The sequence below is a fragment of the Apis laboriosa genome, unplaced genomic scaffold (assembly GCF_014066325.1).
Source record: "Apis laboriosa isolate Shangri-la unplaced genomic scaffold, ASM1406632v1 scaffold40_cov151, whole genome shotgun sequence".
Taxonomy (NCBI): domain Eukaryota; kingdom Metazoa; phylum Arthropoda; class Insecta; order Hymenoptera; family Apidae; genus Apis; species Apis laboriosa.
In genome coordinates, this window is record NW_025223180.1 from 2570049 (window position 1) to 2588256 (window position 18208).

At 40.2% G+C, this 18208-nt stretch overlaps 1 protein-coding gene across 1 annotated transcript in view; it reads left to right on the forward strand.

The window, feature by feature from the left end:
* The window catches only part of LOC122715883 (homeobox protein MSX-2), a 33933-nt gene extending 18446 nt beyond the window's left edge, over positions 1-15487 (forward strand). Inside the window, exons 2-3 of the mRNA XM_043938421.1 lie at positions 6407-6635; positions 15250-15487. Of these exons, the coding sequence (XP_043794356.1) occupies positions 6407-6635; positions 15250-15487 (467 nt within the window). The remainder of the gene's footprint in view (positions 1-6406; positions 6636-15249) is intronic.
* The last annotated feature ends 2721 nt before the right edge of the window (positions 15488-18208 follow it).

The following is an 18208-nucleotide window of genomic DNA, read 5'->3' on the forward strand; positions in this document are numbered from 1 at the left end:
CGGAACATCCGTATTCGTACGGATATAAAATTCTATATAAAACTTTTTATTAATAGAGGTCATCGTATATTAAGTTTCCAAGTTTTCACGAGGATATCTTCAAATCGACCGCCACTTTCCCGTTAAATTTAAACGATAACGGGTCGAAATTGAAATTTTTATCAAGCGGCGTTTGTAACAGCTGTTGTAAATGTTGCGAGTGTAATAATATGCGCGTGAACGAACACAAGTCGCGTGCGCAACGAGAATTACGCCGTTTTATATTCATGTACCTATTAAACTTCGAAATTGTGATGTTATCGCGAGTTATATTCGTACCGTGGTATAATCTAAACACAAGTTACGAACACGTAGCACGTGTCCAATTGACAATTTGTGTCGGGTAATGGTTCGAAGAATACGCAATATTACGTTCCCTGTTAATAGAACGTATATTACGATCTCGCCTTATTCCACTTCGATTACACTTTTAACGTCTTTACATCGATCGCACGATATCGATTATATTCGAACTCAAAGAAAGAAAGAAAGAAAGAAATAAGGCGAAATGATCTCTAATCTTTTCCTCTTAATTTCAACTATCTCTTCTCACTTTTAACGTCTTTACATCGAACACACGATATCGATTATATTTGAACTTTGACTCAAAGAAAGAAAAAAAGAAAAAAAGAAAGAAAGAAAGAACGCGAAATGATCTCTAATCTTTTCCTCTTAATTTCAACTACCTCTTCTCACCTTTAACGTCTTTACATCGATCACACAATATCGATTATATTCGAACTTTGAATATTATATTCGACTCAAAGAAAGAAAGAAAGAAAGAAAGAAATAACGCGAAATGATCTCTAATCTCTTCCTCTTAATTTCAACTACCTCTTCCCACTTTTAATACCTTTAACTCTTTACATCTATCACACGATATCGATTATATTCGAATTTTGATTGAAAGAAAGAAAGAAAGAAAGAAATAACGCGAAATGATCTCTAATCTCTTCCTCTTAATTTCAACCTCACCACCTCTTCTCACTTTGCAGATTTCGAATTATTCGTATTATTCAGCCACGCCTATTCCCTGTACTAAGAAAATCGAGAACGATAATCGCAAAGAAAGTGTAAAGAATTGAATATAGAGCCGACAATTAACTCTAATTCAACCCCGTCGCGAAGGTCGCACCGTCCATAAACCGTCAACTTTACGATTAAACTTACGATCCCTCTCCCCCTCCTCCTTCGAAACTCCCCCGGCGCTTCTTTCCATATTTTTATCCCCGCCTCGAATTTCCCTTTCCCTTTCCCTTTCCCTTTCTTTCTTTCCTCTCTCCCCTCCCTCTCTCCCTCCCTTCCCTAGATAATTCTTCGCGTTATTCGCCCGGTAATGGGCTCCTATCCTCTCTTCTAAAACCGTTCCTTTTTAGAGGCATTGAAACGCGTTACGGCGGTGGCGGCGGCGGCTGTTCTGTCGTAAGGTTACATCGTCAGGGTAAATACTTCGACCGCAAACACTCGTCGCCGTGGTATTTTAACCAAAATTGCTCGGTAACAGGCTTGCCAAGGCGAAGCCAGCTACTAGTACGCCACTATTGGACAAGTTTTAGCGGCCAGACTGTCGTTAGACACGCTAACGACGGGACGTGATATCCACGAAGAGAAACGACACGAAGCGGATATCGTCCGTACACACGAATCTTTCCCCCTCTCCTTCTCCCTTATCTTCGTTTATCTCTCTCTCTCTCTCTCTCTCTCTCTCTCTCTCTCTTTCGATTCCACGGGCGGATAATACAAATAATAATCGGAGAGAAAAAGCGGGTATAGGATGGACGCGAAAACGAACAAGTCGTTTCTCACTCCTCTCCCTCTTTTTATTAATCGAGCAACAAAAATCCATCCCTCGACCCCGATAATTTGCAGCGTCTCATTAGTCCTCGTTGGATTTATCGTGAACGGGTCGAGAGCTCGGTTTCCAATTCGTAAATTTCGAGCTCGTCCCTCTATCGAAGGTGTGGAAGGGAGGAATGGACGGGCGGAATGGCGTGCGTGCGTCCACCTATTCTACGAAAGTAATTACGAATGAATTACGAGAGAGACGGGAAACCGTGCCACCGGTACACACCATGATAATGTAACGGAGAGTATAATGACCGGTACGCGATTATCGTCCTAATAAGCGACACTGTGACGCAACAACCTTCTCTCTCTCTCTCTCTCTCTCTCTCTCTCTCTCTCTCTCTCTCTCTCTTTACGCTCTATCTTATCCGCTCCTTTCGCTCGTCGAAAAACGAGGCGAGGAGGAGGAGGAGGAGGAGGCCGATTACAAAGTAGGTTTTTTCTCGAAAAATACCTGGACGAGATATACCGATGCTCCATTTCCCATCGTGGAACTAGGGTCTCGAAGGAAACGAACTACTTTGTTATTATCCCTGTATCTATTATCGTCTATAATGCGCGGTAATTCCCGATCAGAAGCAAGGGAATATCTTTTCTTTTCATCGACGTTTGATGAAAATTTTCTTATATCGGAATATCAGAATATCGATCGCAATCGTGCCAGTTATCGATTATTTCTTCCAACAATTTTGACGATTGGATCTGTTCTGTAATAATATCGTATTATTTCACGCGACGATTTCGTGAAGGAAGAAAAAAATGAAAAGAGAAATTTCAACGATCGAATTTATACTTTATCCTATTTATCGTATTATTTTATCGAAGAGCGGGATCGAACCAGTTCGTGTCTCAATTAACGCTCCTTCACCGTGTATATTTATATTTTAATTGAGCAGGCATTATCGACGAGATTATTTCGTGTCTCGCAAAATTCTACGCTTCTACGGAAGACGGTATTTTTGGATAAGGGTGGAGGGCGGCCGGCGGAGGAGGGGATGTAAATGGCGGAGTAAGAGGGATGGATAATGGAATAATATCCACCTGATGGCCGTTTACCCTTTAACGATGATTCCTCGGTTTCGAAAGAGAAACAGAGAGAGAGAGAGAGAGAGAGCAGTTACGCGTCAAATTGAATTTCACGGGAAATTTTCCGCCTCCCGCCATTTTCTGCCTCTCCTCTTCCGTAGAAACGCCATTCGGATCATTATCCGTACTAATCGTTAATTTCGAAGCGATGTTCAATACCCACTCCATCCTGATTAAATTGGAAAATTTTGTTTTCTTCTCTTATCTACATACTAAAAAAATCTATATTCGCTTTTTTAGATATTGAAAAGAGGAAGAAACACTTTGTTCGATTATCGTGCATTCGTTTCGGTGTGAAATCGAAAAAAGAAAAAAAAAAAAAAAATAGAAAGTAAAAGTTGATGCAAATTATGATCAAATTATCTCGCTTACGCGCAAAATCCCCCCCTGGATTTTATCTTACGTACACTCGCGTTACAAGAAAACAAAGAAGCAAACGCGTGCGAGGGGGACGGCGTTTCTCGCGATTTCTCGTCTTCGATTATTAATTCGTTTTTATTACACGTGAAACGAACAACTTAATCGGGGGATATCGGGCCCCCTTTAATCGGGCCGCTATCTTTATTGCGTATCTGTGACAGAGGCCCGTAGCGGTCGTCAAGAGTGGTTTTCGCGGTATATATACCGAGAATGCGTAATCTTTTCCATATTTCAGCGACATCTGGGCCACGCTCTCATCTCAAAGTAGCTTCCCCTCTCTGCTACGTCCACGGGGTGTTTTAAAATTACAGATCGATCGAATAAATTCTCTTACTACAAACGATTCTCAAACGTGACTTTTTTCCCCTTTTCTTCTTAAATTTCCTCGACATAATTCTCCGGATGGATGGAAAGTAAGAAATAAGGGAAGAAGGGGGGAAAAAACGCGTTTAATTTAAAGCGAAAAAATATGATAGAAATATCTCGAGATCGGGAAAAATAACAGGGGAGAATTGATTGACTCGCACTTTTCAAACATCCTGTGTAAGATGGTCGACGTACGATATCTCATCTGTATTTGTCAGTTTATTTGCCACTTTTAATAATCTCGCCTTTGCACCTTTTCACAGTTGAAACGCGACGATTCCGCGTCGATAAACGTCGTTTGGACGCACGCGATTCTTTCATCGAATCGATGAAATTACACGTTTTAATCACACTGGAATAACGTTGATGGGGGAAGCCTTTTCTTTTCTTTCTTTCTTTCTTTCACGAACAGGCGAGAGATTTGACGCGATTGGCCGTGTTGTTTCTTTTTCTTTTTTTTTTTTCTTTTTTTCACGATCCAGCAATTACCTAGGAGAAATAATTGGAAGTCGTTTCTGCTTAGTTTACGCGTGAAAATGAAGATTTGATGGAAATGTGTCGTTGATTTGCATATCAGAGAGAGATGTAATTCGATTTGCCGCGAGACGCGTACAGTTTCGTGGAACAAATTTTCATTCGGGATTTGATGTAAGGAAAAATAAAGAACAGTCAAGTACAACAATATGAATCGGTGATCGAGTTTTATCGTTATAAAATTCGAAGATCGCGCGTTGCTCGATTAAATAATGATAACTAACGATGACTAAATGATACTGGAATTAATAATTATTACAAACGTATCGTTGTTTGCGTATCGATATTCTAACTACGTAATTTAACTACGTATAATTTTTATCGTACTCGTAATAGTCTCCAATTTACAAATGAAAAAAAAAAAAAAAAAAAAAAGAAAGAAAGAAAGAAAGAAAATGAGCGAGCGACGATTTCGTCTTGGAATCCCGCGTATAATGTATTTATCGCATTCTTCGTTCTCATTATTACATACCGCGTATCATGTTTCGAAGCATTAAATCTACCGGTATGCATATCGCATTAAATGCACTTTCTGTTATTCATGCGCTATTACTACGACAGATAAATGCTTAATGACGTCGATAGTCACGCTTCAAAGAGAACGAATTACGGAAAACGATACGACGTTCCGTATTTCGAATTATTTCGCTAACGAGAGTAAATTATGAAAGAGAGACAGAGAGAGAGAGAGAAAAAAAGAAAAAGAAAAAAAAATCGTAGGACGCAAAACACGTGTACGACACGTCATATACCTTATAAAGATGGACACCATCGCGTTGCAATAGTTTCGAAATTATTATTTTGCTTTCTGGTTCCTCCGTTCATTTTTCATCGAAAAACGAAGAAAACCAAGGAAAAGGATTTCTGTCACGTTCGAGCGATTCGGCTGCTCGGTGAACCGACTCTAATGCCCGTTCGATGTAAATCATTATCCAACTCGATCACCACTTTGTAACCCTACCAACGATAATAATTTGATTAATCATTCCGTGGCTCAAGAATTTATCTCAATTTTCTCATCCTTTAAAACCACCGCCCCAATCTCCCCTAATACAACGATTCTCGAATTATCTCGTTCGAATTCCCAATGCTCCGATCAACGCCAATAACAACGCGATACGAAGGAGAAACAGGTGAATAGGCGAACTTTTATTGTTCCAATTCTCTCGTACTCGCCCTATATTCCGATAATCGGAGTGTCGTTCCGATATCGACGCGACACGAAAGTTTGCCCGCGCTTTAAGTTAAGAACCACCCTTTTTCCTTAAATCTCCTCGTATTCCCCCTTCCAGGGGATATTTCCAGGATATTTCCAGGTCCAGGTATCGAATAACTCGCGGAATAATTAGCGAAAGGATGAACGTCGACCCGATAAGGCTGGAATCTCGTGCGCGAGTTTCAACCCCCCCCCTTCTCCTCGATTTACGCGGCTAGTTTCGCGTAAGTGGACGATAAAGCTTCATTTTGATTTCACCGCTCGTATTCGTGCACCGCTCGTTGGGGGTTTCTTTGGTAATGGAAGTGGGCGCGATCCTATCGGGGCTAACGGTAATTTTATTAATACCACCTTCCATCGAATCGCGAAACGCACCTGCTGGCGATCGGCGTTACAATTTGCACCCGGCAAATCGTTCCGTGTAACTCGTAAGCCCCGTTTTTTTACGATTCTATAATCGTTCCTCTCTCTCTCTCTCTCTCTCTCTCTCTCTCTCTCTCTCTTTGTCCTGAAAAGAGGGAGAGCGTGTGTAAGTAATTCTTTGAACGGCGTAAACTCGGCGTCGCCACTTTATCCTGGAATTTTAACGCTTGCTCGAAACGCGCCTCGCGTCTTCGTTCTTTTTTCTTCCTATTCGCTTTTTTTTGGAACTCGAATATGTGTCATTTTGCACGATGATATAAGAAAGATGTAGGGAGGATTGTAAAATTAATTTACAGTTTTATTCTTTTCACTTTTTTCCATCGAGTTGTTAATTTTTTGGCTCGAATTGCGATTGGATCGGCAGATGTCGCGGTTGCAACACTTTATTATGAACGTGAAATTATTACACGGTTATAAACGGTGGATACAATTTTGAGGTAGAGTTGTAAATTGTTGGATTTTTCGTTTTGTCGACAGTAGCCGGAGCGTTTCCAAGGAGGATCGGGCATCCTTATCAGAACAGGACGCCACCGAAGAGAAAGAAGCCGAGGACGAGCTTCACGAGGTTGCAGATCGCCGAATTGGAGAAACGTTTTCACAAACAAAAGTATCTTGCATCGGCTGAACGGGCAGCGTTGGCTAAAACCTTGAAGATGACCGATGCCCAAGTGAAAACATGGTTTCAAAACAGACGAACAAAGTGGAGGTAAGTTTCCACATATTTCCGATTCTGTTGATCCTTTCCCCTGCGAATTATTCTAAATCTCGCGCTGGCCGGAGACAAACGTAACTTTCCACTCTCTCCCGTGTTTTATCGAATCCCCCGTTCGAAAGAACGCAAGAAAGAATATTTAATAGACTAGGTGTCGATAAACTTGTAACTCGTGGCTCCTGTGTCATTCGTTCTTCTTCCATTCGGGAGAGAATAATAATTAACAGGAAAATCTCAAGTTCCTGTCACGAATCACCTTTCTCGAACGATTCATCGAATCTCTGGAGAGGAGTCGAAAGGGAAAACTCGAGGTGGAGACAAATTTTCCATTCTCTCCTAATTTATCGAATCTCGCATTCGAAATATAAGAAAGAATATTCAATAATCTCGATAAACGTAATAAATCTCGAACGATCTTTCCATTTTCTCGAACGATTCATCGAATCTCTGAAGAGGAGTCGAAAGGGAAAACTCGAGATGGAGACAAATGTAACTTTCCATTCTCTCGTAATTAATCTCATGTTCGAGAAAGAATATTTAATAATCTCGATAAACGTAATTTCTGGTTCCTGTGTCGATGAATGATTCTTCTTCCATTCGAGAGAAATCGAAAGAGAATAATGATTAATAGAAAAATCTGAAATTACTGTTAAAACTCTACCACGAATAACTTTTCCATTTTCTCGAACGATTCATCGAATCTGAGGAGAGGAATCGAAATACAAGAAAAAATATTTAATAATCTCGATATTTAACGTAATTTCTGATTTTTCTGTGTTGATGAATGATTCTTTTTTCATTCGAGAGAAATCGAAAAAGAATAATAATTAATAGAAAAATCTCAAATTACTGTTAAAGTTCTACCACGAATAACTTTTCCATTTTCTCGAACGATTCTCGAATCTCTGAAGAGGAGTCGAAAGGAAAAACTCAAGCTGGAGACAAACTTTCCATTCTCTTGTAATTAATCTCATGTTCGAAAGAAAGAATATTTATAATTATAATAATCTCGATAAACGTAATTTCTAATTTTTCTATGTATATATAATTTTTCTATGATGAATGATTTTTCTTCCATTCGAGAGAAATCGAAAGAGAATAATAATTAATAAAAAAATCTCAAATTACTGTTAAAGCTCTACCACGAATCGCCTTTCCATTTTCTCGAACGATTCATCGAATCTGAGGAGAGAAATCCAAATACAAGAAAGAATATTTAATAATCTCGGTGTCGATAAACGTGATTCCTGTGTCATTCGTCCTCCATTCTTCTTCCATTCGAGAAAGAACAGGATAATTAACAGGAAAAAAAAATCTCAAGTTCCTACGACGAACGATCTTTCCATTTTCTCGAACGATTCTCGAATCTCTGAAGAGGAGTCGAAAGGGAAAACTCGAGACAAATGTAACTTTCCATTCTCTCGTAATTAATCTCATGTTCGAGAAAGAATATTTAATAATCTCGATAAACATAATTTCTGGTTCCTGTGTCGATGAATGATTCTTCTTCCATTCGAGAGAAATCGAAAGAGAATAATAATTAATAGAAAAATCGCCTTTCCATTTTCTCGAACGATTCATCGAATCTGAGGAGAGAAATCCAAATACAAGAAAGAATATTTAATAATCTCGGTGTCGATAAACGTGATTCCTGTGTCATTCGTCCTCCATTCTTCTTCCATTCGAGAAAGAACAGGATAATTAACAGGAAAAAAAAATCTCAAGTTCCTACGACGAACGATCTTTCCATTTTCTCGAACGATTCATCGAATCTGAGGAGAGGAATCCAAATACAAGAAAGAATATTTAATAATCTCGGTGTCGATAAACGTGATTCCTGTGTCATTCGTCCTCCATTCTTCTTCCATTCGAGAAAGAACAGGATAATTAACAGGAAAAAAAAATCTCAAGTTCCTACGACGAACGATCTTTCCATTTTCTCGAATGATTCATCGAATCTCCGGAGAGGAGTCGAAAGGGAAAACGCGAGGTGGAAACCGCGGTTGGAATGTTAATAGCGGGTCACAACAACGTGCTTCGTATCGGTGAGGAGGCATCGAAAGTCCCCGGTATTGGAGTCTCTTCAAGATAACGGAGGACGAAAACACGTCATTTAGATAAAACGGGGCCCGTTCGTGGCGCGGGTCCCCCGATATCAGGGGCGTCTACGCGGCGAGACGGGGCCCAGAGGCATTTATCCGAGGGGGGGTTCCCCTCCCTTTCCTTTTCTCTCCCTTCAACCAATTTCTAAAACCGTTCCTTCGTTCTCGTTCCGGGAAGTATCATCCACCTTTGGATAATTTGACAAACAACAAAGTTTCCTCTCGTTTCCTCTCTCGTTTCGTTTCGTTTCTCAGCTCTCGGTGTATTTTTCCTCGGGAGGAAGTAGCCAAGATCGTGGACCGTGGTTTTTAGTAGGTATCTGGTATACTTTGGTATACCAGAGGTGTTCGACGAGATAGAATAGGCCACTTTTTCTTTTTTGTCGAAGCGTGTAAAGACCAGGTCGTTTAAAATTCTTGGAACGATTCTTTGGGATTTTGATCGGTTAACGATATTTTCTCAAGAATTTGTTCAAGATTGGGAGAAATTGGGACGAGACAACGAAACATGAAATACGAAATATTGTTTTTATAAATACAATGGTTTGGATTTTAAGATATATTTTACGAAGAATTATGTATTTCGAAAAAAAATATGAGGAAACGTTCAGCGACTTTTTCCTTTCCATCTCGGTTTTATTAAGAAAAAATAATTGATCAATCAAATGTATTTAAACTGCTAATGTTTGTAATGCGTTGTAACGTTTCTCTAAAATTTCGGAATAATTAGAGTAAATATTCCGTTTTATAGCATTTTCTTTCTCTCTCCCTCTCTCTCTCTCTCTCTCTCTCTCTATCTTAGTTTCGTCAAACTCAATAAAATTCTTTATCATCGAAAAGTATCGAGCTCTAAATTTCCCGCGAGAGTTTCATTTGCCTTTTTTATGGATAAGAGTGGACGAAGTTTAGCAGAGGCAGCGTGCCGTTACCTCTACTGCATTGTTCCACCAGCAATAAAGGGGCAAATAGGTAAAAACGTGGAATGTAAAACGCGGCCAATAAAAACCGGAAGAGAACGCCTTTAGAAGGTTGGTGTAACGACCTAATAAGAGATCGATAACAGGACTGGTCGCAAAAAAAAAACGGGTTCGATGCCGTTGCATCGGGATCTCTTGTCTTTCTTGTCGTTTAAAACTGCGATATTGCATTTGTCGTAAAGCGCGCAGAAATGAAAATTACGCTTCTTACTTGGAAACCGGCCAATGGTAATTTTCTTCTCTCGCCGAGTAAGATCACGAACGCAATATTGTATCTTCTTAGATCTATTCGAGCTAGTTAAAAAGAGAAAAAAGAAAGAAAGAAAGAAAGAGAGAGAGAGAGAAAGAAAGAAAGAAAGAAAGAAAGAAAGAGGAAGAAGAATTGCGTAAGAATTGATCAATCAAACGAGAAAAGATCGATGGATGAGTTTAAATTCGTTAAAAAAGAAAGAAAAAAAATTGGGGAAAAAATGTTATTATTTATAAGAGTTTGAATAAATTTTAAAATGGAATTTGGCCTGGTTTCGTCGTATTCGATTTCGATTCTTCCTTATTTTTCGACGATCTTGCGATCGTTTTTTTCTTCGAGTTTACTTGGAGAAGATACGAGCGTTTTTATTACGTAGCGCCGTGGCTCGAGAAGCGAGCGTGAAATTCGATTTGTACGGCGACGACACGTGTTATCCGTCTCAATGCGTTCAGAAAAGGAAATGCGGTGACAGGTGGACACGTTTGTCTAGATGTCTCATTGTCGAATTAAATTTCCATCTGAACGAATCGTAATCGGCGAACGTAAAAATTATTACACAACATCGCGTATTGAAAATCGAACAAATTTGACAACGACTTAAATTACACGATTTTTTTGCAAATCGATTTATCGGTTAAAAATTTTTCAATGGATAATAAATTTAATTCCCCTTTCAAGGAGAAGAAGTTTCTTCGCGATGCGCACCAACTTTCGTCGTGAAACGATCCTGAACGTCAATCAAATCAAATTTCAAAAGAGAAACGCTTTTTCCTCCGTTCCCCTTCCTATCTCGTGTTTCCAAATTTAGAAAACGAAATAACTTTCTTCCTGATGCGATTAAAGCAACGAAACATCTCCGTTTCAATCCGAATCGATCTCTCCACTTGTAAATTCGGGTCGAAAGCTGGGAAAACCTTCTATTCTCGTTATTATAAAACGATACGTCCAGTGATGTTTGAAAACTCGATATTTAAAATCTCGATGAGAAATAAGGAATGTGGAATCAAGAAAAGACAAAGATAGAGAGAGAGAGAAAAGTATACGTGATATAGAATAGAAAAGAGGAAGAGAGAAAAATACGCTTCCTTCCCTCGGTTCTGTACATCCGCGACGCGGTCCAGCGAGCAGCTGCGTTTAAAGTAACGAGATGACTGTAGGCAGAGATGAGATAACTTGGTCTCAATAATTCAGATACCTAACAGCTTAGCCCTGTCCCGTACATAATGCAGTCTATCCACCCCATCGTGCACCCTCGTCCGCCCCTGCTTTGACTGCCAACTCTTCTCTCTCTCTCTCTCTCTCTCTCTCTCTCTTCCTGCCTCCCCCCTTTGCCGGTTGACGGTGGCGGATCGCACCCCTTCGTCGTCTCGCGCGAGAACCAGTCCGGTCACAGACTCCTTCCTCTCCGGCCTTCTTGCCGCCGCTTTTAAAGTGTCAAACCCTCTCGAATCCGCGATTCCGGATTCCGTTTCGATCTACCGCCGTTCGCCTCGTTAAACATTCATCGTTCCCCCGTGTTGGATCACGGCCGTAACCGGTCGAACACGAGCACCGTCGCCACGCAAAATCAATCGTTCCTCCTTTCTTCTCCTTTTTTTCGGGGATGAAAATCCCTCCCTCCCGAAAAGGGAACCGCTTTTCTATCAAATTTTTCTCGGTCTTTTAACATGTTTCGGAACAAGAGAGGAATAAACGCGGAGATGAGAAATCGAGTGGAAACTTTCGTAAAAAATTCTATGAGAAGCTTATTATTAAAGAATATAATTTTAAATATATCGATGAATCACGGAGGAAATTGCCGTTATTGCAAATTTAAACGGATTCAGCACTTCGTAATTTAAATTCGTCTTCCTTTTTCGTCGAGAAGGAATTATTTTCTCTAAACGCTTCGTTTAACACTCTCTCCCTCTCTGTTGGATTAATCAAAATTCCTCCTCGAATTAGCGAAGGTAAAAATGAAACGGTGGTTAAAATACGGGCGGATAAATGGTAAATCGGTGTGCACGTATCGTGGATTGGAAATGAAGTTTAGAAACAGGCGGGGCGAGCGTTGGCCGAAAGTTATAGTTGACGATAGGGGGATAACGATAAGAGTAATGCGCGCGAGGGAATACGGTTGTGCCGAATGGGGAGGGGGGCTGCGTGGCGGGGGCTGCAAAATGTAATCGGCACGGCGCCCTCAATTATTAATTGGTAACCGCGTTAATTACTTGCACGGGTGTAGGCGCGCGTCCTGTCGCTCGAGCAACGGCGTAGCAGCGCGATACGTTTCCCGCGCGAATCGTAAATCGGCCGCCGTGTTACGATAAAACACGGCGAAATTAAATCTTATCGTCGCCTACCGAATCCTATATTTCTCTGTCCAACGGAGGACAAACGGAGTAAATGATTCGTTTTTTGTTTTGTTCGTTTTTTCCTTTTTCTCGTCGAATTTTTAAAAAAGGAATACACAGAGAAGAGAGGCAAGTGGCTACCGGTCTTTAATTCTTGGTTGTTGGTTGTTGCGCAAGGGAACCAGTTTCGAGAGATTTACGATCAAAGTGTACCCAGTTTGAAAGATACGAGTAATTATTCTATATAATTTTGTATTTAAATTAATATCTAATAACGTGTATCGTAACTCGGTGAATAATTAATAGGATTTGGATAAACGCGACGATAAAGATTGTGAAGAGAAATTTAATAGGGGAAGAAAGTTTATTTAAAATCTACAACTTGTTGTTGAAGATATGTAAGCGTATTAAACGGATCTCGAATTTGGAGTAATTGGAAATTGATACGAGGGGATACGAGTTGGATGAACCCTTCTTTTTCTTTCCTTTTCTTTTTTCTTATTTTTAATCGTAGCTTTATTTTCGACGCCGCGTGATCGATCGAACATGATCTTGCATCGATGGAGAGGAAAGTGATTCACGCGATCGTAATATACTCATTACCGATAACGAAATTTAAATAATTATAAAATATTATATCTGTACACGTAAAAATTTACGAAATACTGTTAAACGACACGCTCCGGTCATTAATTTTCATCGTTATTAAACGAAGCTGAAACTGTGCCTAACAAGTTTTTCCACTTACACTATCGGTATTATAGCTTCGAGATTAACTTACGATTTAAAACGCGACTACCTCGATTGCAATTAACCGTAACCAATCGCCATTCGTTTCCCCCTAGAACGATAATTCAACAACAATCTTAAAGGAAATCTCGTGCACACGATTAGAAAATCGTAGAGCCCCAATTTTAAACCTTGATAAGAATGAAATATATATATATATATATATACACGCGCGACGAAATATAGGAAAAAGTTGAAAATAACAAAACGCGATCGAAATCGTACGAAATCGAGAAGAAGGATAAATATCCAATTTATTTTCTTCCAAATCATACAATTGTATCTCGTCATCTCGATTCATAAACTTTTCATTTATAAATTTCCCCCTTACATCTCGAATAAATACCAGGAAAATCAACAAGAACGATAATCCCATCCTCTCTACAACTAAGAAAACTCCCTTTCAAAAATTCATCATTCTCCTCTCTCCCTATATCTCATTCTGCATTATACATCCGTCGAACGCAAAATCGTAAATTCTCATCTTCGTTTAATTCTCCTTCCGATATCTCAACAATTTAAGGGTGAAATCGTAAATCGGGGGGGCGCGAGCCGCGGAAAGATAACGCAGTCGTGTGCCCCTGTGCCCGCGATCTCTTCCTATATATATGTGTGTATATATATATATATATATATATATACAATTATCGCGACTCGGTAGTAACGAGGATAAAATAAACGAACCCGATCGAATGTTGATTGCGGGCCGGGGGGGATCGACCGTTATCTGAAATCTCTCTGCTCGACATCGTCGGCTGTTCTAGTCGTTAATCGTCCGACAACCGATCGAGTTGTGTCCCGATCGAATCCCACCTCGTTCCTTGATACATCGGGGGCTACCGAGGAGGAAGAGGAGGTGGAGGAGGAGGAGGAGGGGAGGGAGGCTTCCCCTCCTCCCTCGTCGCTCAACGGGGAAGGAGGAGGGAGGGGGAGAGGAAAGGTTGAAACCGCTCCACACCGAGAGATAAACAAAGGTACAACGAAACCGTTTAATTACCGAGGACCGGAGATTAACTCTAATGGAACGACGGTGTTTCGTGGCCCGTATGGAAACGGCTCGCTGATTGGCCGCGTTATCCGGTCTGGCGCCTTTCAGACTGAGCAACTTTTCGGCTCTCCCTCTCCTTACAGGACGAGGCCTCTAAGATTTCAGAAGTCTCTTTAACGCCGATCCAATTGATCCTTGATATAGGTCGTTGTGTTTTAAATTCGTGAGAGGCGTCGAAGATGTTACCATTCTTTCTCGGTGAGAAAAGCTTGGATAATTCTGAAAAAAAAAGAGAGAATTGTAAGAAAAATAGTTGCTTCCATTCGAAAGAAGCGAATTTCAAAAAATTCTCTTTAACATAGATCCAATTGATCCTCGATATAGGTCGTTGTGTTTTAAATTCGTGAGAGGCGTCGAAGATGTTACCATTCTTTCTCGGTGAGAAAAGCTTGGATAATTCTGAAAAAAAAAGGGAGAATTGTAAGAAAAAAAGTTGCTTCCATTCGACAGAAGCGAATTTCAAAAGTCTCTTTAACACCGATCCTCGATATATCGGTCATTGTGTTTTAAATTCGTCGAAGATGGAATGTTACTAGTAAAGGATCGCTTTCGGTGAATGAAATCGTTCTTTCGTAATCCTGAAAAAAAAAAAAAAAAGGAAAAAAAAGGGAGAATCGTAAAGTATTCGTGCGTAGGAGGGTAGAAAAAGCTTGGATGCGACAAAAGCGGATCTATCGACGTTGGCAACGGGTCGGCCATTTTGTGGTTCTCTAATAGACTTAGCGCTAGAAAACAGGCAGCCACGAGCCTCCCCTCGCCGAGCTAGCGCCGCGCCACGGACGAATCGAATTAACTTTATTACGTTTGTCTTCTGTTTTCCGCCCCAACAACCACCGGTCTCTTTCCACCCCACAGTTTCTCCCTCGTGCGCTCTCCGCCACACCTCTCTCCCGTGCCATTCAATCGAATGGACCTTGCGATCTCGTGACTTTTACTTTTTACTACCTGAAAAAAAAAAAACCAATAACTTTGATTTTACAATCCTTCTTTCCCTCGTAATTGGTTGCAATATTTACAAATTACTCGAAGCGGATTAATCGTTCTCCCTTCCGTCTCGAATAAAGAGAGCACGGTGGTTGATCTTCGATCCTCTTTCCATCTGTTTCCAGGAGGCAAACGGCGGAGGAGAGAGAGGCTGAGAGGCAGGCGGCGAATCGGTTGATGCTGTCTCTTCAAGCCGAGGCCCTCGGCAAAGTGGCGTACCCGACGACAGTGGCCAGCCATCCAGCGGGAACCACGGTTCCCAGTCTAGACAGGCAGCAACCACCCACCGCCCTCGCCCATCCTGTGGGTCAATGGGCCTCACCGTACGGCCCGCCGCAACCTCTCGCCGAACCGATTTGTTGAACGATTCGCAAAGATTAAACAACGAGACTCTGAATTGCCTGAGTGAAACCTGTATTAATTGCGTTTCCAAAAGATGGAATCGTTTGTTCTCGGCGCAGGAGCAGCAGTTATTTTGCGCTTAATAACGTCGAAAGAGAATCGAAGTGATATCTAATTGATTTGAAATCGAATTGGAAATTTCTGTTTTCTTTTTTTATTTTTTTTTTTTTTTGGAAATCTCTTGTAGCGAGATCAGAAGAATATCGATCGAGTGTTGATTTATTTAATTTCGAAGGAGGAGGAGGAGGAGGAGGAATCGTTTGATTTTACGCGTTATATTGGTTGGATTATTGCTTGCCTTTTCTCGTTCTCGCATCTCTGCTTCTCAAGTTTCTTTTTTTCTTCTTTTAATTTAAACCGGTTAAATAACTTTTATCGATACAATCGGTAAAAAAAAGAAAGAGACGCGAAAATTGAAGCAAAAGCAATTTCAGAGGGAAAAGTTTCTCAAATAGAATCTCGTTTTATACCAAACCACCGATATTAAATATTATCACCAATAATTTCCAGTAATTCAATTCTCGAGTCTAACGCGTCGTAATTTCTCCCTTTATTGTTATAAATCTACATTGTGGTGCACGTAACGTCGCAACGCGAAGGCAAAAAGAAGTTGTTTAGAAAAATTTGCCGCCGGGACGGCAGCTAATTGCCGAACCGTAATTTGACGTGACGCTATTGACAGCGAAAAAATAAGGGACGAGATGGGGAAGGAAAGCGAGGAGGGACGGAGACGAGAGACGGATTCGTCTTAATTGCTCTATTTCTAGATAATATCAACGTCTTACCGGGATGACGGCCAATTTTATCGACATGTTTAATTTAACGAACCGAGGGGGGGACCGGTGGAAAGCTAAAAAAGAAAAGTTAAATAATTACGGATCGCTCTCGTTCCTCCACCATCCCCCCTGAAAAACTCGAACGCTCGAGGAGGAGGAATTTACCCTCGTCAAAGCGGCAGACGCGATACGCAGGGAAGAAAATGGAGACACGGAGGGGGGATGGAAGGAAAGGCGAAGACAGAAGAGCGAAATCCGGACAGGTTTTCCAAGTTTGCGAAATTCTTCGATTTACGATCTCAAATTGACCCTTTCGACGACGGGTGACCGAACAAATCTTCGCGCTCTCCCCTTTCTCCATCCAAATTGACTTCGCAAATTTATTATACCCAACGTTATTCACCAACGCGATCGAGAAATGATTAACGAATATTTGAGAAAAGACAAGCGCCAAAAACTACGAAACCAAATAATTAATGTTAACGCTTTTCTCTCCTTTCCTTTCCTTTCCTTTCCTTTCCTTTTCTCGAAAGAGAGAGAAACAGATTTATATATATATATATATATTTTTTACATTAATATATATATAAAACAGAGAAGGAGAAAAATGAAAAGAGGCTCGTCGTTTGAAAAAAAAAAAAAAAAAAAGTTTGAAACGTGGTTACATAACCGAAGAATTTCGTCCCAACGTCGATTACAGCAATAATTCAAATACTATTGCAGATACTATTTCTCCAAATTCGAAACATCCTCCTCGAATGGTGCGACTCAATTCGAAAGATCGATACGACATATCTGTGTATATATTAGCGCGATAGTTTGTAATTAAAAGATATTACGATGTGTGTACGACGTTGATCCGTTTATCCTGCGATCGACTTGGCGGCGGGCGAAACGGTGTTTTCGTTTCGAACATTTCGCGCGTAAACGCGCGCACATACACACACACTTGACACACGAATCGGGTGAGAACGATCTTACGAAGATCGCGAGAGAGAGAGAGAGAGAGAGAGAGAGAGAGAGAGAAAGAGAGAGGATTTATTATTTTTACGAACGTCGAACGTCATTGAAAATTCGATGATCATTTTAATCCCGCTCGAATTTTTACTCTTTAACTAATCTTTAAATTCTCTCGCGATCTTGGCGCGAACGTTACACCTGCGTACAACGACACACGCATACACCATTTTGTACATATTATTCTCTTAGGCGTGACAAAGGATCATAAAGAGTAATTAAGGGTATGTTAACGCGAGAAAAAAAAAGATATTGATAAGTTATAAATATTGGTATAGCTAAGTATCGTTAAGATTCGTGGTCGTCATCATCGAAATAAAGAGCGTGTAAGTCTGTCTCGATTTACGCATTTATTTAATTTAAGAGCAACCGTAGAGTTATCGATCCTAGAAAGAACGATGTGATGTTATGTAAGTACGTGTAACGTTGTATATAATTGACAGATGGAAAAGAAATAATGCATATATATATATATATACATAAAAATGATTTAACCGGTACTTGTATACGTTGATTGTACGAAACTTCACGAACTCATTATAGACGAACACACGATAGGATATCACGAAAATCTTTGGCTTATTACTATTTATTCGTTGAACGAATGATTTTTATCACGTTTGTCGATGATAATATTATCGTGTAATGTTTTCATTCTATTTGTTTCAAACGTTGATATCGGTATATTATATCCAGTTAACAGTCCTTTCGATGTAAAATAAGAGAGGGGGGGGGGAAGAAAATAACAATTGGCGAAACGATCTTCGAACGACAACAACCTGGAATAAATCCATTTCTCTTTTCGCAAGAATATCTTTTCTCAGTTGAACAAATTTTTTCGATCCTGATACATTTTATAAGGCACACTGTATATATTTTTTCAATTGTA